Here is a 22965-nt window from a genome sequence, read left to right on the forward strand (position 1 = left end):
TTTTTCTGAATGGGAAGTGGGGCGGAGTCAAACCCAAGCTGCAAATGGAATTATTTAATGACTACTATATATTTTCTTGTTTTAAAATATATTGCCTTAAATTGCCCAAAAGTGACTACAACAGTGAAGATTATCTATTATCTTATTACTGACATTAGTAGGTAAGTAGTCAATTTAAAGGCCTTCAATAGAATTAATACTTTATTAAACCATTTAGCATAGATGTACAACACCTTTACCATATAAACCTATTTTTACTATCTCTCTCCCATGCTGTCTGTTGATTTCCCCCATTATGTTAATTTTTTTTTAACAATAAACAAATCCAATGTCTGACTGATTGATCTGGAGGAACTGAGTCAGACTGCTGTAGACCTGAGAACATACTCTAAGATCTGATGGAGCTTATAGACCAAAACAATGGCCCGCATAATTAACAACTAAGGATGAGTAGAACATGCATATGTAGTAATAGTATGCATACAAACCAAAAACAGTCAGAGACATACTCATATTCATATACAAACTGACACACACTGTGAAACTCACATACTCCTAATGGGATTCTTCCTGTTTACCAGACTGGTTATCCCAGAGCTTAATGTCCCTGAAGAGATTTGTTCTGTCGGCTTTTTCATACTTAGCACATTTTTTGCTTATGTTGGGATTTATGATTTCCTGTTATAATTCAGGTTGGGTACGCTTCTGCAAAGTAGGCCATATATAGTGTCTATACTATATATGATGAACTAACTTTGTTGAATTCACCTGACCGTCAAACTGACACTGCTTTGCTTCATGCTTAATGGCCTTTCTTATGATGCCCTCCAGTGGCTGGATACAGAAAGGTTTGAAAAGTAGTAAGGCTTCCATTTAAATACTGCAAATACTACACATTTGTACTGTTTGTACGCCAACCCTCATTTGCACTATTATATCTATGATAATCCTATCCTTATTGCCGTTTTTTAAACATAAAATAATGCAAAAGTCTCAATAGTCTCATTTTAAAACAGCTAATAAAAGCACGTTCGACTAAATGCCTTTGCTGGCACAATCCATCGAACTAAATTATTATTTTAATTTGCATTTGTCCCTAGGTTTTAGCCGCTTCCATAGTTCAGAGTCAAGAAAGCTGCAAGTCCCCAAGTTGCCCATGATGCATGCGCAGCACGTTGTGTTAATACATAGCTCTGCGCATGTCCAGCTACATGCTGTGAATTCTCAAAGCGCGTGTTGTTGAATTCATACATTCTGCAGGTGTTTTCCGTAGGGCTGTGTCACCAACTTCCATCTCATTTTCTGAAGACGCTACTCAAAGTTATGGGTGAACCGGTGACTGAAATGTGTGATCAGCTCATTAAAGCTGTGAACGTGATGATGGATGCAGAATCTAGCCAAATATATCGCCTGGAGGCCCTAAAGGTATCTAATGGCTGTATGCTAGCAAGCTAGCAGCTAGACGTTGTGTTAGCTGTTGAGGTGTCAGCTAGCCAGCTAACTTTCCCCGTTGCGAAGTGATGCAGCTGCTGAGAATGGGTTGTGTTATACAACTACATAGCCATAACGTAGCATTATAGACGTAGATCATGGCAGTTGCAAATTATGTTCGTTGCATGGATCTAACAATGGGCTTAGCTAACTAGCTATTTAGGTTGTTTAGCTAGCTAACGTTTGATGGCTAACATAATAAAGTTACCCTTCCCACCATGTTGCCAGCTGCAGATTTCATTCATTGGCATTGCACACCATTAGTTAGATAGCTGTCTGGCTTGAACCATTGATGCTGCCCTCAAACTGAATGTAAGGGCAGATATGCCAGCCTTGAAGCAAATTTTCATTCATTGCATTGCAGCTGCAATCCGAACTAGTATCTTAAATGCTTCTTGATTGATTGCTAGCTATTATGTAGAATCTAGCGAGCCAGATGTTAGCCTGGTTGCACTACCCAGTCACACGTTCATCTAACTCCTTAAATGAAATTATATCTGTTACATGTTCACAGTTGAATCCGTTTTCATCTGATGTTGTTTTTGCAGTCTAGGTAGTTGAGTGAGTGTAGCTATACTTTTAACGTGTCTGTCTTTTTGATTTTTTTACCTCACCAGTTTTGTGAAGAATTCAAAGAGAAGTGTCCTTTCAGTGTACAATGTGGGTTACGGCTAGCAGATAAAGCCCAGACGGCTGTCGTGAGACACTTCGGCCTGCAGATTCTGGAGCATGTTGTCAAGTGAGTTCGTTCAAATTTTGAACATTCTTAGACAGAACTCCTGGTCCCCTCCTCCTATCCCCGTTTACTGTATGTGTGGACAAAGTGTTTCCAATAGTGGTGTTGTTTTTTTGTGTGCTGAGAATAGGTTCAATTGGAACAACATGCCTCAGCAGGAGAAGGTCCACCTGAAGAACTGTGCCATGGACTTGTTGTCAACTGTAAGTATGTCTGTGTGATAAATACCCTGTTTTTGTATTGACCTATTAGATCGCTCAATGTGCCTGTCCGACTGCCCAAATACAAATTCCTGCTACAAAGAGAATATGCCTATTTCCACATTCAAATAGTACATTATGATTCCCAAATAGGTACCACTCTACCACTTTTATTTACATTTCTTCGATAGTCATGAGAATTTAAGGGCAACAGGTAATCAGCTCAGTTATTTTTAAGAAATCTGTTCCAGAGTATTTACTTAAATAGAGGGTTTATTTTAATTATATCTCAATGAATTTCAAAGTCAGAACTTTTTCTGTTTGGTACCTGGGATTCATGCTGTCAAAGGGCAGTGTACTCGGCCATGCTCTCTAGGAACATTACCACTAAACAGAATCTGATTTGAGGGACCCCTGATGTTCTTCAGAGAATATGCTAACTACTCTGTATCCTGACTCTGGCCTCCAGGGCACCTATCCTATACTGGAGGAAGAGAGTCACATAAAGGATGTTCTCGCTCGGATCATAGTGGAGATGATCAAGAGAGAATGGCCACAGCACTGGCCCGAAATGCTCAAGGAGATGGAGGCCCTGACCGGCACTGGGGTGAGTAAGCAGGGTCTGGTTTAGTGCTTCTCCTAGGTTAGGGAGAGATTGGCAAAAGGTTATTTACAGGGGGCCCAGACATGTTCGGCGTGATATTTCTTGTCCTAAAACCTGCATAGAAAACAATACACAAAGACAGTCTTACAAAGCATGTTCCTAAAAATGAAATGTTGCTTAAAAGGTGATATGCTTATGATAAAAAAAAAATGTGTGCTTAATTTTTTTTTTTTTGTGGAAATAATGAAATGTAAGGAATTTCTTTCCTGTTATTTTACATTGCTTCTTTTATTTGTATTTTACACAGTTCTTATGCATCATAGTGTATGTATAAGCATAATGTTCTGCTCTATTTTGAATTTGTGTGATTTCATATTTTTTTATCTTCGTTTTTACAACATGGTAAAACTTTTATGGATGGCCTCTCAGTTAAACAGTATAACATTTTTCTATTTTAAATGTCTTCAAGTTATTTTCTCTGCCTTAATTTTTACCTTTTATTGCATGATATATCTTAGTAGACTAGCTTTTGCTGAAAAGTTTCTCCCTCGCATCTGATGAGACTAGGTTCCTAAAAACTGCATCTTTGTGGGGAGATTAAATACATCAAATCACATTTCAAAAATGGCTTTTAGTTCATCAAAAACATCTGAGATCACAGGAGTGATGATAATGAATATAGTTCCACAGTGAAGGCAAAGTGAATTAGGTTTAGCCAGAAAGAAAACCAATGTACTTTTCAAAAGCACATTTCTTCAGTTGGAGTTTCTCCTGCATTCTAGTCATGTCCTTTACTGTTTTGTTCCTCCCCTGTAGTGCAATTTTTTTTTAATTTCAAGTTAGAGACAATGTCACTCATAATAAAACCTCAGCTGCAGTCTTCATAAATGGTCTTTGCCTAACGTGTGGGCTTTCTTGTGACAGAGAAAATAAGGAATTGGTATTTCACTACAAAATACTCCCTTGAGAGCATTACCCTTGCTTAGCCAATTAACATCACGTCAAAGTCAGTCGTGCAGACAATGAAACAAGCGTTGCAGGCTGGATGTTGATCAGGTCATTTATGATAGCCATAAATGCCTCTCACCGCTCTGGTCAAATGCACTCTGGCGTATCAGCCGCAATCTCACCTGCTGTTAAACAGCCAACAGGCGGTCAGACGACCCTGACCGCCTATTGGTAGCAGCTGCTTTGTTGCCGATCCATCATCACAGTACAGAAATCCAGTTTAGTTGATATCTGAATAAAGCCCCCCCCACCCCCAGGAAGCCCAGACGGAGCTGGTGATGTTGATCCTTCTGCGGCTGGCGGAGGACGTGATCACCTTCCAGACCTTGCCAGCGCAGCGTCGCCGGGACATCCAGCAGACCCTAACTCAGAACATGGAGAGCATCTTCATCTTCCTCCTCGCCATCCTGCAAATCCACGTCGACGAGTACCGCAAACTGGTGAATGGACAATGGCTAATCTGTGTCTTGGTTGTTTTTTTTTGTTGTTGTTTTTTTCTGTGTTTTTGACCATTTTGTGTCTCTTCCAGAAAAGAATACCGGGTCAGGAATTGCAGGTAGGAAGGAGTGTTTTTCGTCTACTAGGTCTTCAATTCATGATATATTTGCCTATTGGGTTAATGGGGAGAAACAGTCACATGATTATCCATCTGAAATGTCCCACCTTTCAAACAAACTTGGTGGATCGTGGCCATTTGACTGTTGTTCCCCAGTAACCTCTAAACGCTCGGCTAAACGGTCTTCTGCGCCTCTTCCCCCTGGCAAGGCCAAGTCCCACTGTCGTGTGGGCGTGGCCACTCTGAACACCCTGGCGGGCTACATCGACTGGGTGGCCGTGACCCACATCACCAATGACAACTGTCGTCTCCTGGAGATGCTGTGCCTGCTGCTCAGTGAGACAGAGTTACAGCTGGAGGCTGCCGAGTGCCTGGTCATCGCCATCAGTCGCAAGGTGCCTACGCGCCGCGAGGCACCCCCTTTTCTGCAGACAGTCTCTGTAGTACCTGACCCACCCCTTTAGACCCTGAAACCCACCTTTTATTTGTTCTCAGACAGTCCCTTAGGACGGGACCCTGTGTGTATTTTGTGTGTATTTTGTGTGTTTGTGGTGTTTTATTGATGCCATCCTAGTAAAAAAATGTCATGGTAATGTGTGTGGTCTTTCCACAGGGGAAGCTAGAGGACAGGAAGCCACTCATGTTACTGTTCGATGACGTCGCCATGCACTTCATCCTGTCCGCCGCGCAGTGAGTATAATCCGGCCGTTACCCATAAGGCCTGGCTTCACATGGGAGCGGTACTCCGTGCGGCGTCTGACGTCTGTCGTTTTGTGTTGGCCTCAGGTCTGCAGCTGGAGCAGCGATATGCAACACGCCGTCTGCGTCAGAGTGAGTACACAACGCCTTGTGATGTTCAGCGCTGCCTTTCCTATACGTCTGTGTTTGGCCCTGGGCTGGGGCCGCTTGGTGCTGTTGTCTGAGGTGTGTTGTGATTCCCCAGGCCTGCGGTGGGGGTGGTGGATAGACACTATACCTTCCTGAAGAGGCTTTGTCAGGTCCTGTGTGCCCTGGGCTCCCAGCTGTGCTGCTTAGTGGTGAGTCTGGCTACACTCGCTCTGTTATTTACTGCCGTGGTTGATTGGACAGCTGGGTGTCTTAATGATCCGGTCTTTGGTGCTGTGTGTTTCTGGTCCAGGGCTCAGATGTGGAGGTAGAGGTACCGGCCAACCTCAGCAAGTACATGGAGGCATTCCTGGCCTTTACTACCCACCCAAGCCAGGTGAGTGACATACTGCTACCATCCACTACAGCCCTGTGACGCCACAGCTCATCACCCTGTCAAATGTAAATTTTTCAAAATGTAATTGTTAATGACTCTCATTGGAAGTGTTTTTCTTTTCCGACCAGTTCTTGCGGGCTGCGACCCAGATCACATGGGGAACCCTGTTTAGACATGAGATTCTCTCCAAGGATCCTGTCATCATTGAGATGACCATCAAGTACTTCAGAGCCACCATGACCAACCTAGTCAAGGTAAGACTTTACTACAGTTAGTACAGTCCTATACTGCAGCACATTTAACAGCAGCTGGAAAGATGAGCAAGAAAGGTGTCACATAATGACTATTTAATTAGAAATAACAAAGCATAAATGACAACGGCACTGAACGGTTCTGCTTTTCGACTGTGTATACAGTTATTTTCTTGGTTTAAATGTTCAAGTAATTGTATGAATAATAATTCAAATTTGTTCTAAAATTGTGTCCCACCTGCTAGACTGGCTTTCCTTCCAGGAATGACAGTCCCAGTTGTGAGTACTCGCGTCATGACTTTGACAGCGATGAAGACTTCAACACCTTCTTCAACTGTAAGCTACATAACTTTCGTTTCAACAACAGACTTGTTGAATGTTAATTTCATTAATAAATAGTTTGTGAGCTATTAAAGGTGTTCTCCTACTTGTTCCCACCGATCCCAATCCTAAAGATGTGTTTTCCGATGTGTTCCAGCGTTCCGGGCCCAGCAGGGGGAGGTGGTTCGGAATGCGTGTCGGATCGTTCCGTTGGAGGCCTTCCAGATTGCTGCAGAGTGGCTGCGCTATCAGATCAGTACGCCCATTGACATCGGGACCATTGTGTGTATGTACTGCTTTTTTTTACTGTGTTGGAGGTGCGTGCCGAAGGTTCTGACTGTCTTGCCGGTGGCATGGGTTTCTGGGTATCCCGCCCGGTCAGACTGTTAGGTTACTGGGGTGGCTGATTGACATGGGTGGTATATTCTGAGGTTAACTGACCGCGACCCATGTTGAACAAGGCCTACTGTCTCTCATAACTCAGGGCCCAAACTTATGACCGGTTCTGACCCGGCGACCTCCAGGGGACCGTTAGGTGAGCACTGATCACAACCCCTGATAAGCTGTGTGAAGCAGAATACTGAACTATTCCAGTTCTCTCTTTGAGGGGCGGCTGGAGGGACCCAGAAATGTGGTGCCCCCCCCCACGTGATGGGACACTTACAACTACACCCTGATAAAGGACCTGTGGATTCCAAGATATCATTTTGTGGGATAATGTTCTTTTTTATTGGAAAATAAAACGCCTGACATTTCAGCTGATTCCAATGGGTTGGTCCTGTTGGCCTTTTGATTGAACAATGTCTGGATTAAGGAACCAGTGAGCGATCAGCTATGTTATGGGGTGTGCTCTAGATCATCATATTATCCAGTAAAATCTTTCAATTGTTTTCCTAAATGCCCACACAGCTAGGGATTTTGTATAAAAAAGTATTACTTAAATAAGAATTTGAATAACAATGCGCTATAATGAACATGATTTAACAAGGCCGGTGAAAATTAGGACGATATGGAATGAAATTAAATTAAATTGACAATTCCTTTCAGTTCTGTACATTGTCAGCAATCTGTAATTTCAGGTTTGGTTTTGTTGTTCTGATGAGTTTGTTCATTAAATAAGCATACCTAATTTCCTATGATATTTGCTCACTCAGGTCCACTATTTAATATTAGGTCTTGGTTGAAGCTTTGAAAACAATTCTGTGAGGAAACGTAGAAAATCTAAATGGGAATAGGTACTTTGGCAGAACCGCCAGCGTCATGCCTGTTTGGATGAAGCTGATTTGGTGTCTTTCTTTTTTAAGTCCCTGAGGAGTGAACACTTAACAACAGTAGTTGGCAGCCTTTTTTGGTTTATTGTACTACCAGTGAGATTTGAGTCGTCTCACCCACTCCCAGTAGAAACCCCATGGGCCCTAGAACCCTTGTTTAAAAAAACGTGGTTCTCACAACAGCCAGAATGTCGGTAGGGGTCGTAGGCTTAACAGGGTGATTAGATGTGTCCCGGTCATCTGAGCTGAGGATGCTTTTAAGGGATTTCTTATTTTTGAATGCGATGAATTCTCCCTTTTGCACATTAGATGTAATTCTTCTGACATTTCTCTGAAAGCCGCCAGGTGATGGGAAATGATGGGTGAAGACAAACAACCGGTGCCTGTTAACTAGTTAACGTGATTCACTAAAGACTTATTTGTTTGTGCCCCCCCCCCCCCCTCGCTTCTCTCTCCAGCCAAGACGGCCGAGGGGCTGTGCTCCATCCTGTCTCCGTCAGCTGTCCAGTGGGATGCGATGACTTTCTTCACGGAGAGTGTTGTGGCGCAGATCTTCAAGAATGTGGAGGATGAGGTACTAGGACGCAAAACGGGCCAATTTCTAACGGTCTACCCGAAGCAGAGCAACATATAAATAGGCCCATGACAGCAAAGGGAAATGAATAGAGAAGGTGAAGAGAGTGCCCCAAGGACGATGTGGAAACATTGAAGTCTGGTTCAGATTGAGCTGCCCAACAGCTTGTAGGGGATTGTTAATAGAAAAAAAACACAGTTTCCTATCCCCTCCCCTTGACCTAAATACACACACACACACACACACACACACACACACGTCTGAATGTGATCAATGGAAGCCGTGCTGATGAGGAAACTAACTCCAGTGTCTCTCTGGCCGTTGTAGAAGTTGCCTGTAGATCAGGGTATTGAGCTGCTCCAGGCCGTATTGAACTACAACACCAGAGATCCTCTAATCCTGTCCTGTGTCCTCACCAATGTGTCCGCCCTGTTCCCCTTCGTCACACATCGACCCCAGTTCCTGACTCTGGTCCTGCAAAAGGTAACACACACACACACACTGTTGTAGACCCTCTCCTGTCTGTATATTAATCATGGCTGGCTGGAATTAAACTGCTCTTTTTAATCCTTTCCCAGCTGTTTGCCTCCATCACATTTGAGGTGGTAGATGAGAGCAAGGTAATCTGTATTCAGTGTTACTATGACCGACATGTTCTTTGGGACTGTATAAGGCTGATGGATATCTAAGACCAAGTAGTGACAGTACATTATCTACATTACCTGGTTAATTAGTATTCTGTCCAATCCTCAGTCAGATCTGTCCCGTTTCCAGGCGCCACGGACACGTGCAGTGAAGAACGTTCGAAGACATGCCTGCTCCTCCATCATCAAGATGTCTAGAGGCTACCCGCAATTCCTTCTGGTATGTCTCTCCTGAGGAGCACGTCTCGCTTTTTCTTGAGGCTCATCCAGACTAGAAAGGAACCAGAGCTTTGAGTAGAGCCAAATGAAACAACATTAACCATGACTTTTAGAACATCGCTGTCTTCCTATGAAATAATTATTTGGCCTCCATATACCCACGTTTCTCTCAATACATACAGCCTTGTCTCCTAGTAGCAACTCCCCGCGGGCTCGGGAGAGTTGAAGATTGGAAGCTTCGTCCGCTGCGTTCTTATCACCGCTAACTAATGCAGGAGGTCAGCAGGCCAACCGCGCTGGGTGTAGAATGCTCCTCTGACCCGTGGCCCTGGGTGTCGTGGGACAGCCAGTGCTTTTAGAACGGCCGAGGTGGCGCGGTTTAGTGCCTGAGACGCCAGTACTGATGTATTTCATCTTGTCTGGGTACCCACATTCCCATCTGTCCCTCTCTCCGTGTCGCTCTGTGTGAACGCAGCCGTGTTTTGACATGCTGTACGACCACGTGAAGAAGCTGTTCTCCAACGAGGCCCTCTTGACCCAGATGGAGAAGTGCGCCCTGATGGAGGCCCTGGTGCTCGTCAGTAACCAGTTTAAAGACTACGCCAAGCAGAAGGCCTTCCTGGAGGAGCTCATGGCTACTGTGGTCGTTCGCTGGACCTCCGAAGAGATGAGGCGGTATGTGCGCGCGCACTATATTCACTTCGAGTTTCACCCCCTAATAAACCAACATGTCCCCATCACTGTCTCTCTGTCTCAACAGTGTGCTGTGTGATCCTGCTTTGTTCCTGGCATTTGTTGGTGCTGATCAGCAGGTGCCTGTTGGCTCTGAGGACACAACAGGCATTAACAGGTCACGGGTAGGTCTGGGGGTCATCTTGTCCCCATTTTGCCTTAGCGATGTGGCATTTATGAAATTCTACTGATTGGTCCAATGTGCTTGCATCATTTGGGGTGGACATCATGTTTAATGATTTGTTTTGTCCCCCCCCACACAACACACACACACACACACACACACACACACAGTTGAGCTTCTGCGTATACACCATCCTGGGGGTGGTGAAGAGGGCCCGCTGGCCATCTGACCTGGAGGAGGCCAAGGCAGGGGGCTTTGTGGTGGGCTACACGCCCGCTGGTGCCCCCATCTACAGAAACCCTTGTACCCACCAGGTCCTGGCTCTGTTGCCCAACCTCCTGGCCCTCATCAGGTAAGGGGATGTGTGGGGGGGTTGACCTCTCGTAGCTTCAACTAAACTGACATAGTTCACGAAGGAAAACCTAAACTGTGTCTTTCGAATTCCAGTCACATGAGCAGTCGCTACAGCTCTTTAATTAAAAACCCTAATTAACTAAAAGGCCTTGGTTCGTCAGGGGAAAAGGACATCAGGCCTGTCATGTGCTTGATGAGCTGTGAAAATCGGCAAACACAATGTCAGTATAACGAGCAAGTGTGAATATAAAGGCAGTTGAAAGTAGTCTGTTACTTTTGGGTGAGTGTGTAGAGTGGTCTCATGCAGTGGTGGCTGGGACGGCAGTGGCTAGCAGGTGGCATGTGTTTGGTTCCTATCCTGCCGTCTGGCCGTTTCTTCTCTGGGAGTTTTGAAAGCCAGTGGTGGGGAGCTGTGTGGAGCATCGATGGAATGTTCGTAGTTGCCTTGGATCTCGTGTCTATCGTGTGGTCAGTTTCAGACTCAGGACGGAGTACTCATGGTGCTATTCATGCACTGCTTGGACGACTGCTTGAAGTCCACCGTGTTGTAGAACGTCCCAGTGGAGAGGTCCTCCGTTCGCCAAGCACAGCCGGGCCTTCTGGTCCGAACAATACCAGCGATGTGCATGATAAATGTTTTCACTGTTGATGATTCCTCGGCTTTTGTTGTCGTATAGTCGACCCGACTCACTCGTGCCGAAAAGAGAGGTACTAAATGAAATAAAAAGGGTGTAAATTGTAATAATGTTGCAAAAAATAAATGTTACAATAAATTGTAATATGTTATGCAATAAATTCAACGTTTTATTAAAAAATGTAGTTAACCTCAACGTTTTAGTATAAACAATTAGGCTAGAAATAATTTCACTCGGTAGACATTCAGATTCAGAAGTACCATAACAGCAGTAAATAACCTAATGCACAGGCCTGTCATGTTGTTAGTATTTTATAACAAGTGATTTATTTCAAAATTATTATTACAAGCTTTTCTATTAATTGCAAGTGAACTATAAATGTCAAAAACGTGCATCGTCTCCCAAGAGTTAGCGCAGAGAGATGTAAGAATTGCCTTACATTAGCTAACATCTGTGTATCAATGCTTTCTGGCCATAACAACAAAATGTATTAGACCATCTAGCCAGCTATGTTTTTATATACAGTCTCCTAAAAACTACTTTCTAAAAGAAACAACGTACTATATAGACTAACAGAGTTAAGTTACAGTCTGCATTAAATCAAACCAACCTACTGATATCCTTGGAAGGAAGCTTAATAAATAGCGCATCCATAGATGCAAGGTCTTAACTGAAATGTGAAGAATCATTAGGCAATGTCTATAATTATTATTATTATTTCTTGTTTAGAAAAATGAGCATGTCCACGTAGGGTTTCCACCTTTGCTAAAAAGTAAAGGCCGCCTCCTGGCTCCTCGGGGCCACGACCACCACCGTGCCAAGGCGCCAGTGGTCGTAAATCATAGTTTAAAAACATTGTTTCAAGAAAGCGTTTAGATTCTAACTTAGTTTGAAGTGCTTTATTAACAAGGAACATTGAAAATAAGCTAAATGGATTGAACAGTTTATTTATTTCCTCAACCCTCTTCCACAAACCGTCATAAGTTTATTAGAAAGTCTAAAAGTATTTCTTAGGTTTTTTTTGTGGACTAGTAACAGCAGTAAACAGTCAACAGCTTTCTGTCTTCCTCGCTGTGTGTTACCTCTTTTTCGATAGTTACTTTCGTATTGGTTTAAATGTAAATATGCAACCTCATGGCCATGTGCCCCATGGCTATAAAAGAGAGGCTCACACTCTGTCTCCCTGCATACCTTTCTTCAGTCAGAGACCGGTCAGTGCATGAACCCTATGGGCGGCGCTCCACTCTTAGAACTGGAGTTACGAAAGTAACTATCGTTCTATTTCCTGAAGCTTTGCCCATAGGGGCTTCGCTCCTATTGGTTTAGGGCAAAGTGAGCGAGGCCAAGATGTACTCCCTGCCAGTCACCCACCTCACCAAAGAGAGAAGTGTCCAACAGGACGACTGATAAACAGCCAACGCCCACACGGCACCAACCCATCCGGCACCTCCTCAGTCAGTAAAAACTGAATTGGAGCGTCCGAGGCCAAAAAAAACCACGCACACGCGTACACCTTGAGCGTGCCAGGAGATCTTTGCTGATCAAACAGACACTGCAGGAACAACAGGACACTGCCCACGTCACAACAGAGGGGGTCAACCCCCGCATCCTCACACCTGCGGGCAAAGATCCTCCAACGGCCAGCATAGCTAGTCGACGTAGAGGCCGCCCCCGCTCCCTGAATGGTCGCGACCACCTCCTCGGTCAGTCCTGGCAGAAACCAGGCCCTTAGCGGCTGGCCCAACACAGCGAACGCCCCGACCGAGCTGTTCGCCTGTGTCAACGCCCAGTGGCGGTAAGGGATCGGCCATGGCGTTCCCACCAGCTTTTCGCCGGCATTCGGTGTACGATCTCTCCATTGTTGTTCCCGTGTGTGTCGCGTTGGAGGTGGAGTCATGGCGGTTTTCCTGTGATGTCGCTATGGGCGGGAACATGGCGCTATCTGCAGTGCAAAACCAACCGAGGCGAGCCGATACTATGCAGTGGGAAAGAAATAACCTGTCATTATTGCCGCCAAGTGAGTCAATCGGTAGTACAGATTTTTTAGAACATTCCAAAATTTTATTAACTTGTCGACAAGGATGGCATTTATCGACAACTTGACTATTTGTTCTCACCCCTAAACGATATGCACCACACTGTTGAATCACGTTGAGTAGATAGGGTTTGAATTGTTATCCAAAAACATGTGACACCGAAGAACAACGGATTGCGTGCGTGCGACGTACCTTCGGATGGTCGCAGTAATTGTCTCTGGTTTTTTCTTGGTTATTTAGACATGGTAAATCAAGAGATTCACGTCTTCTTATGCCTTGAAAACGTGTGGTCTTTGTGTTTTTAAAGGAACATAAAATGGCAGTTTTAACATTCCTCTTTTGTCATGTCACTGAAGGGGGGTTTGTTGGAGAGAAAGAGAAGATATGCAGATAATGTTGACCGATCGTCTTTTTGATATTTATTTTTTTTAAAAGGAAAAACAATTCTCTCTTTGTAGAACCCACAACAGTCTATTCCTGCCTGAGAACATGTGTCGCCTCAGTGACATGTTCTCCAAGGCCTACGATGTGATTGAAGTGGAGAAGAACGTGGTTCTAGGTAAGAGGAACCACCCCTGTACTGTACTGTTTTTGATATACAAGGTGTTCTTGGACCTCTGCTTTGTGACTGGCTGGCAGTCGTTCCATGTGTGTGAACTGTTCCAGAGTTGACCCGCCTGATTCAACTTGTCAACTAATTATTACTCCCTTGATTAGATTAATCTGATTTAACTGGTTCCTGGCAACTGAATGCTACTAAACATCCATCCTGTGTCATTATGAATAGGTTTGCCCCAGCCAGTTTTGGACATCTATGACTCTCCAGTATATAAGACTCAGCTGGAGCGTATGCAGGGATTCTTCTGTACCCTCCATGACAACTGGTGAGTTCCTCACTTTGGATAGTATTTTGCTTCCCCTCCTACACACACACACACACACCCCCCCCCCACACACACACACACATGTTAACTGCACACTCTTCCTTACCCCCAACCCCTCTCCAGTTACCATATCCTGGGTAATGCAGGCCCGTCGTTGCAGCAGGATTTCTACACCATCGAGGGATTGGCTGAACAGATTGTTGGTTCTGCCTTTGTCTCCCTGGACAATGTGCCTGACCACAGGCTCCGCCCCATGCTGCATATCCTTCTGCTTCATTAGAGCTGCCAATCAAAGAAGTTCTTGACTAATTCAACTTCACTTCTTAGTTGTCTCTAGCTTGAGAAAGGAATGTAATGTAATCAGTGTTGGGGAATGTCACTTTTAAAATGAACTAATTGCAGTTAGTAGTTACAGTTTCCATGAAGAAACCTTTTACATTACTTAGTTACATGCTGTTGAAAGTAAAGGGTTAAGTTACTTTAAGATAAGTCCTTTAATTCTATATTCATGTGTTGGTCACTTATGCCCAGAAGGCAGACATTTAATGGGTTATCGTATAATTATATAGTCAGGGTCAGTCACCAGCATATAGCAATATTAATCATTAAACAGCAAGAGTGACCCAATCCTATTATCTCAAGTAATCACATTCCATAATGAAAAACAGTATTTGCGTTCTTAAATCAATAATCTCTTAAATCAGTACATTATTTTGTATTCCAAGTGCCTCTGCATAGTCAGGCATAGCTTATTCAACCACTTGTATATACAGACTTCAATACGACAGATCCATTGCAGTGAACAATGAAGAATGAAAACAAACAGCTGTAGTCTAGCACACTGATAAAAAAAAAAAACTTCAAAAACATTTGGCGCATTGCAATTAGAAATGCTTGCAATAATGTGAATAATCCATTAATGATTCAGAATAGTGGCGTTTAGAAACAGAACATTTAGTATTTAGATGTTCATTTACGATCAGTTTTGGTTGTCCAACAGATGAACTAGTAAAGGATTACTTAAATAACGCGTTTCCCGACACTGAATGTAATTGAGTGCGAACCAGCATTATCTCTCACAGGTTTTCTGCTGAAAAGCAAAGCATGTCACCGCTGAATGCTGGGAAATGGAGTGAAATGATATTTAAATCAATCACCCTGGGATGGAGGCGTGGGTAAAGCGTGTGTTCCTTGACATTTCTGTACGGGTGTTCATGAAGCAGCTGGTGGTGTCTTGTCCTCCGGAGTACTACGACAGCCTGCTCTGCCCCCTGCTGGGCCCTCTCTTCAGCTACATGCAGCAGGTTAGAGTTTGCACACCTTTTACTCCTGTGAAGAAGTGTACGAAACAGGAGAGCTGCTTCGTATATATTAAAAATATAATGTTTTCTGTACAGAGACTCAACATGAGGTGGCAGATCATCAACCAGAGGAGTACTGACAGGTAACAGGCTTGTCTGTGTGTGTGGGGGGGGGGTGTCTGTGTGTGTGTGGGGGGGGGGGGGGGGTGTCTGTGTGGCGGGGGGGGTGTCTGTGTGGGGTCACTTGAAACACACTTTCTTGCAATTTGGCCGCTGGTGGTGTGTCGTGTGTTGTGTAGTGGGGAGGAGGACGAGGCTTGCGAGGAGAACCAGGTTACTCAGGAGATGCTGGAGGAGCAGCTGGTTCGTCTGGTCACCAGGGAGGTTCTGGACCTGCTCAGTAAGTCCACATGTTTTGGGAGGAATGAATGTTTGTAATGCACAGAGCACGTTCATGATTGTTTCATCATTGAGCATGTTTTTTAGTAGGTTTAGTAGGTTTTGATTTCAGACTGGTCATGTGTCTAACACTGCCCCTTGTCCCTCAGCCCGTGCCTGCATTCTGAAGAAGATACCAGAGCCAGCAGGGAACAAGGAGGATGTAGATGGTGAGTGTTGTCTTTGAGTCTTGTGGGAAATGTTGCTGTTTTAAAACTTAAAGTGCCTGAATTGATGTTTTGGGGAACAAACTGAGTTTTAGGTTAAAACATTTTTATAGTTGGTGGAGAATGTTGGTGTCCATTATTCCCAGAGGCCCATGTGGTTTAGGTTTCATAACCTGTTTACTAATAATGTTATCTAGTGTTGTGGAACACCCACTAAACCAGGGTTCTTCAACTCTAAGCCAAGAGGGCCGGAGCCTGCTGGTTTTCTGTTCTACCTCATCATTAATTTCACCCACCTGGTGTCCCTGGTCTAAACTGATCCCTGATTAGAGGGGTTGCAATGAAATAAATGGAGTGGAACTGGCTTGGAGGGTCAGAGTTGAATACCCCTGGTCTAAACGGATTCCATTAGTTCCTTAGCCAATATGTCTGATGTGTTATTGGTAAATGAAACGGAGCCCTGAGGCAGTACCGAACGCATCCCTCTCTCTGTCTCCATGGTGATGTGTAGGAGTGGAGGAGGAGATGATGTCCACTGAGTCCCCGGCACTCACTGCTGCTCCAACCCAGGGAACAGGGGAACTGACCGAGCTGGGGAAGTGTCTAGTCAAACACGAGGTATCACACACACACACACAGCACCCCTCCAGCATGAGAGAATTATAGAAATGTGAATAGGTTTTGTATTTTTATTATACAATTATTCATAGAGACACCAAATTGGATGTTCTGAGTCATTTGAATAATTAAATCAGCTCAGAATAAAAAAAAAAAGTTCTTAATTAGAAATGATAATTTTTTGTTTAATTTACCCATTTTATAGTGTAATCCAGCCCTTGAGTTAGACATCTTGCATATTTTATTTTATGCTCCTTTTCATTTAAATTACTGATGCATTCCACATAATATGGTTATCATTAGTACCAGCAGCCAGGCATGGTTAGATGTGGCTTTTCAAGCCAATTAAACAGGGGTGGAGTGACGTTTTGGTTGCGTTGGTCCGATCGGAGCTGCCAGACTGGTGATTCCATTAGGGCCGTTTTTCTCCAGCCGGTGCCCATGGGAGTGACTGCTCACTCTCTCCCTGCAGGACATATACATGACTCTGCTGACCATCTCATTCAGCTCTCTGTCCTGGAAGGACACCAGTAACTGTCATCGCACTGCCTCCATGGTCTGTTGGACGCTGCTACGACAGGTAGAGCACACACTGGACAGGACTCGCCTGACGGGAATGACCATTTCTAGACCGAACGTCAACCTCCATCTCTGTCCCTTTAACCTCCCTCCCACGGTCTCCCAATCCCTCTCTCCTCCCTCCCACGGTCTCCCAATCCCTCTCTCCTCCCTCCCACGGTCTCCCAATCCCTCTCTCCTCCCTCCCACGGTCTCCCAATCCCTCTCTCCTCCCTCCCACGGTCTCCCAATCCCTCTCTCCTCCCTCCCACGGTCTCCCAATCCCTCTCTCCTCCCTCCCACGGTCTCCCAATCCCTCTCTCCTCCCTCCCACGGTCTCCCAATCCCCCTCTCCTCCCTCCCACGGTCTCCCAATCCCCCTCTCCTCCCTCCCACGGTCTCCCAATCCCTCTCAATCCCCTTCCCTCCCTCTGTCTCTGCGTGGTTGTTTAGGTTGTGGGGGAAAACCTTTTGCCAGATGCCGTCATATGGTTTTATACCAGTGTTCTGAAGGGACTTCAAATGCACGGACAGCATGAGGTCTGCAACTCTGCCCTCACACAGCTGGCCCTGTTTATATACGATAACCTGGTGAGTTTTACACACAGCTGGCCCTGTTTATATACGATAACCTGGTGAGTTTTACACACAGCTGGCCCTGTTTATATACCATAACCTGGTGAGTTTTACACACACAGCTGGCCCTGTTTATATACCATAACCTGGTGAGTTTTACACACACAGCTGGCCCTGTTTATATACCATAACCTGGTGAGTTTTACACACACAGCTGGCCCTGTTTATATACCATAACCTGGTGAGTTTTACACACACAGCTGGCCCTGTTTATATACCATAACCTGGTGAGTTTTACACACACAGCTGGCCCTGTTTATATACCATAACCTGGTGAGTTTTACACACACAGCTGGCCCTGTTTATATACCATAACCTGGTGAGTTTTACACACACAGCTGGCCCTGTTTATATACCATAACCTGGTGAGTTTTACACACACAGCTGGCCCTGTTTATATACCATAACCTGGTGAGTTTTACACACACAGCTGGCCCTGTTTATATACCATAACCTGGTGAGTTTTACACACACAGCTGGCCCTGTTTATATACCATAACCTGGTGAGTTTTACACACACAGCTGGCCCTGTTTATATACCATAACCTGGTGAGTTTTACACACACAGCTGGCCCTGTTTATATACCATAACCTGGTGAGTTTTACACACACAGCTGGCCCTGTTTATATACCATAACCTGGTGAGTTTTACACACACAGCTGGCCCTGTTTATATACCATAACCTGGTGAGTTTTACACACACAGCTGGCCCTGTTTATATACCATAACCTGGTGAGTTTTACACACACAGCTGGCCCTGTTTATATACCATAACCTGGTGAGTTTTACACACACAGCTGGCCCTGTTTATATACCATAACCTGGTGAGTTTTACACACACAGCTGGCCCTGTTTATATACCATAACCTGGTGAGTTTTACACACACAGTGAGTGAATTGATGGCCACCACTTTTTTGTGAAGACAACATTGGTTCAATGAGGTCTGCCTCTGTAGCATAATGCTTGATGTCGTGACTCTTCGCTGCCTAGAGTGTGGTAGCGCGGAAATGGAAAAACCAGCTGACTGACTAGCCCCCTAGAGGTTTTTAGTAGCCCGGGGCCAGCAGGTCATCGTCGGACCCTCCGTGCTCCGCTGACTCTTTCCTTTGCTCCTGGGTTAGCGGCCACGCAACGTGGAGCTCAGGGCCGTGATGACTCAAATCCCTGGGGTCAGCGTGGAGGCCCTGGACCAGTACGACCAGCAGCTGCTGGATCCCAACTCTCTCCCGAGGTTAGGGGAGAAGAAGAGGAAGGACCAGTTCAAGAAGCTCCTCGCCGGCACCGTCGGGGTAATACAGACGCTTAGCAGTAGACTGGTGTGGTCTTCAACGGCCGTGTTTAGAAAAACAGAACAGAATTTAAAAGAAGCAATTCTAGCCGGTTGAAACCGAGAGCAGTGCATGCCTGAACCTCACTTGACTTTTGTGGTGATGAGTGCGACTGTAAACTGTTCCCATCCAACCATATAATGTATTCAGTATGCAACGCACTACAAAGGTCTAGAAATGGTGAGAGGTGGCAGTGGAAACAGGTGTAAGGAGCTAACTTGGAGTCAAACGATAGTATGTTGTGATTTTAAGCCGGTAATAGATAGGACACCCCTGTTTGTCTCTCTTCCCACTACGAATCAGCTACACATGCACTTCATGAAGTTCCAGATAAAGTTATGAGAAACGTTCGGTAAAAGGTGTTGAGCATGAAGCTCCTTTCCAATAGATGTTGATGGTCTGATTCTGGCGACATGATGATTGATGCTTGGCTTTCATTTGACTGACAGATGTTCTTGCTTTTTTTTTAATAATAATTTAATATAGACGTTTTATGACCTAAACATTGGAGACTGAACCGCATCAAACTTCATGCATACCAAATCAAACTCTATTTTATTTTGCGTGTTTTCAACTTCACTGATGGTTTTGTTACATTGTTGCGTGAATTACGATGTGTCCACTTATCGTGCTTTATTACTAGAATAATACCCTATTTTTCTAGGGAGGAACATCAGGCTTCTAATCTTCTACTAACACCATACAGATCATAATATGTTCAATGTGTAGCTGATTTGTGGTGGGAGGTCAAAACAACATACCCGTGACCCTGACATTCCTTCTATAGAACGGTTATTCTGTCAATATTTGCACTAAATGTCAGAGGTCAAGTTAAGATTCAGCCCTTCCGGAACAGAAAGAATGTTGCATCTCAATGTGATTTGTCTTGGACGCTTGAGTTAGTGCAAAATACACCCCAAAGAAGTCCCAAAATCTATTGTATGACCTACCTCATAATATGTAGACCGTGAGATAATTTCAGATGTGTGGCCATTTAAGTTCGGTTTTCAAGTGAATGGATGGGTACTTTTATTGAAAAAAATTACTTAAATGTTTCCATTTTCACTGTTGAAATGGGTTTTATTTACGAATGTATTTCAGGATATGCATTGTACCTGATTGGGTAGAGCAGGCAATAGATTTCCTATAAGTTTGATTAAATATGGCCTGCACACTCAAACACAACCAACAACCATTCAAATGAAACCGATCCTAAACTGATCCGTATTTCTCTTCACAGAAAGCCCTGGGCCAGCAGTTTAAAAAGGAGGTACATATCCGAAATCTGCCGTCTCTCTTTAAGAAGTCCAAGCCGGAGAAAAGAGACATCCTGGAGACCTGTGAGACTGGGACACTAACAGCGCTTTTCTCCCAAACGCAGGACGACATATAAGAGAGCAGTGCAGCACAGGTCACACACACACACACACACACACACACACACACACACACACACACACACACACACTACTCTCAGCTGTTACAGAATTTGGACTGGACACTTTTTACGCGCCCCATTGGCTTTTAGTTGGCTCGCCAATGGTATGATGGTCCTGTCCTATCCATCTACAGTAGGAGGAACCTGTCTGACTACACCGTACATGCTGGGGCTTCCCATCAGGACAAAGGGAATCAGAATACTCTGTCATGGACTGAACCCTGCTTACTGGTCGCCTGTCTGCTGGAACAATATCAAGATGTTGACGATGGCATTTGTCCTTCAAGAGAATATGGCTGTTACCAAAAACCCTGCAGGTTAGAAATGGTAAACCTTTGATTTACGTTGTCACAGCACATTACTCATTAGCGTGACACGTTCAGCTTATGTTGTTTTTCAGTAGATTTGCTCACATAGACAATCCTCCTGGGTGCTAAATGAAAGCAGACATTTTGTACTTGAAGAACATGAATGGGATCCAGTGAATATGTCTCAGGTGAGACTACTTGTCTGCCGTATAAGGTTATCTATTTTAAAACCAAGCCAATGTTTTGTACAGATCATTAATTACTGTTGATGGATGCGATTGTCAAGTAAAACTGTCATCGTTGTGACTTTGTTCATTTTCACTGGTTTTCCTAGCTATGAATGGATGAGAAACCAGCACTACATTCCTCTAATGTTAAAGGGATAGTTTGCCCTTTGTGAATGACTAGTGGAGAGCTCATATTTTGTCATCTGTTTTGTAGGTTACATTGTATGCATTTTGGGGGGGGAAATGTGGGCCTTCATCCCAAAAGAAAGTGAATGGAAGATGGGCATGGAACTACTGTTGATTGTTTTTTAATTTATTGTGTTTATTTTGGCAGAAGCTGAAGTCTCAATATTTAGCTCACAGCTACTCAAGCTGCTATTGTCACTGTTTTGCCTGTAAATGTCTCCAAATACATACATAATCTATGATAAAGATATAAAATATGGTCTCTTGTAATCAATGAGCAGTGTGACTGACAGGCACTACATTTTGGAGCTGAAATACCTGTTATAAATCTCACCTGGTCACTGATTGCTATGTTCACACATTGTTTTTTCTACATTCACACAACACAAACAGAAAAGAAACGTCTGTACTGGCACAGGGGAAAGAGTATTTCAATCTGTATTGCTGTTTATATTTGCTGTTTTTAAATAAAATGTGACTGGTAAGTCATTTTAATGTGTTATTTTCTTACTGTTATTTTAAAGAAGCTGGCTCCAAAACTGCCTCCCATGGTGGCATACAGTTTTAAATACAGTTTATCATTTTACATTTACAGTTTGGTCATTAGCAGGTGATCCTATTCTGATCCACCAGTTATTATACTTTTACATATAATTTGCATTCCTTTAACTCTGTGAAGTAACTCCGCAGTCGGTCCTAGAAGGAATTAAATGCTAGCATTACTAAACGAAAGGTGACGGGTTCCAAGGGGAGAGAAGAGCCTTGTTTGGATTGAGAAGGGTTGCCCACAAGGGGGGGTGGGACGGCCAAGACACAAGTGCTGCGCACACACAACCCACCTGGAATTCTTGGTCTCCAGAAGCGTTTGGATCTGTCAGTGTCATCAGTCAGAGATTTTTTTTGTTGCCCTTCAGGAAAGATGGTTAATCTCTGCCTCAAGGCGGAGCATGTGAACCCTGGCCTCAGGGTGTCTATATTCGAGGTTTTCACGCTTAATTGGGCTACTTTCCAAACAATGTGTCGCGTGTGAAAACGTATTGGTTGCAGGTTTTTGGGCTACTTCTGAACTCAACCGTGGCCACCCCATTTCTGTTTTTATATGCTATATCGTGTGCTTCTATGCTGTTTTCACTGTCCGGAGCTGGTCATATAATTAGAATATCATCAAAAAAGTTGATTTATTTCAGTAATTCCATTCAAAAAGTGAAACTTGTATAATGTATACATTCATTCCACACAGACTGATATATTTCAAGTGTTTATTTCTTTTAATTTTGATGATTATAACTGACAACTAATGAAAACCCCAAATTCAGTATCTCAGAAAATGTGAATATTGTGAAAAGGTTCAATATTCAAGACACCTGGTGCCACACTCTAATCTGCTAATTAACTCAAAACACCTGCAAAGGCCTTTGAATGGTCTCTCAGTCTAGTTCTGTAGGCAACACAATCATGGGGAAGACTGCTGACTTGACACCTTGCACAAGGAGGGCAAGACACAAAAGGTCATAGCTAAAGAGGCTGGTTGTTCACAGAGCTCTGTGTCCAAGCACATTAATAGAGAAGAGAAGGGAAGGAAAAGATGTGGTAGTAAAAAGTGGACAAGCAATAGGGATAACCGCACCCTGGAGAGGATTGTGAAACAAAACCCATTCAAAATGTGGGGGAGATTCACAAAGAGTGGACTACAGCTGGAGTCAGTGCTTCAAGAACCACCACGCACAGACGTATGCAAGACATGGGTTTCAGCTGTCGCATTCCTTGTGTCAAGCCACTCTTGAACAAAACACAGCGTCAGAAGCGTCTCGCCAGGGCTAAAGACAAAAAGGACTGGACTGCTGCTGAGTGGTCCAAAGTTATGTTCTCTAATGAAAGTAAATTTTGCATTTCCTT

The 22965-nt window shown here is 44.1% G+C and overlaps 1 protein-coding gene across 2 annotated transcripts; it reads left to right on the forward strand.

Moving 5' to 3' along the window:
• The first annotated feature begins 1202 nt into the window (after window positions 1-1202).
• Window positions 1203-21558, forward strand: LOC105021374 (exportin-5). 2 transcript variants are annotated; one of them, XM_010889001.4, is made up of 33 exons: window positions 1203-1425; window positions 2109-2230; window positions 2358-2430; window positions 2897-3034; window positions 4297-4479; window positions 4569-4595; window positions 4805-4990; window positions 5209-5285; window positions 5382-5426; window positions 5539-5632; window positions 5734-5817; window positions 5946-6071; window positions 6314-6404; window positions 6547-6675; window positions 8119-8234; window positions 8562-8717; window positions 8813-8854; window positions 8988-9098; window positions 9573-9772; window positions 9858-9954; window positions 10124-10305; window positions 13437-13537; window positions 13766-13862; window positions 13986-14122; window positions 15069-15166; window positions 15260-15306; window positions 15463-15563; window positions 15712-15771; window positions 16280-16386; window positions 16859-16966; window positions 17398-17535; window positions 18704-18871; window positions 20151-21558. In XM_010889001.4, the coding sequence occupies exons 1-33, from the start codon at window positions 1324-1326 to the stop codon at window positions 20301-20303; spliced, it is 3696 nt and encodes a 1231-aa protein (XP_010887303.2). In that variant the 5' UTR covers window positions 1203-1323; the 3' UTR covers window positions 20304-21558. The 2 variants fall into 2 exon arrangements, with proteins under 2 accessions (XP_010887303.2, XP_010887304.2); XM_010889002.4 differs by having other exon boundaries at window positions 9009-9098.
• The last annotated feature ends 1407 nt before the right edge of the window (window positions 21559-22965 follow it).

This window comes from Esox lucius, chromosome 6 (assembly GCF_011004845.1).
Source record: "Esox lucius isolate fEsoLuc1 chromosome 6, fEsoLuc1.pri, whole genome shotgun sequence".
Taxonomy (NCBI): Eukaryota; Metazoa; Chordata; class Actinopteri; order Esociformes; family Esocidae; genus Esox; species Esox lucius.

Coding starts and splice junctions, on each gene's coding strand:
- LOC105021374 (XM_010889001.4), top strand. CDS start 1,324: ATGGGTGAACCGGTGACTGAAATGTGTGATCAGCTCATTAAAGCTGTG. Junction 4,596..4,804: donor TACCGGGTCAGGAATTGCAG/GTAGGAAGGAGT, acceptor CCCCCTGGCAAG/GCCAAGTCCCACTGTCGTGT. Junction 6,405..6,546: donor CTTCAACACCTTCTTCAACT/GTAAGCTACATA, acceptor GATGTGTTCCAG/CGTTCCGGGCCCAGCAGGGG.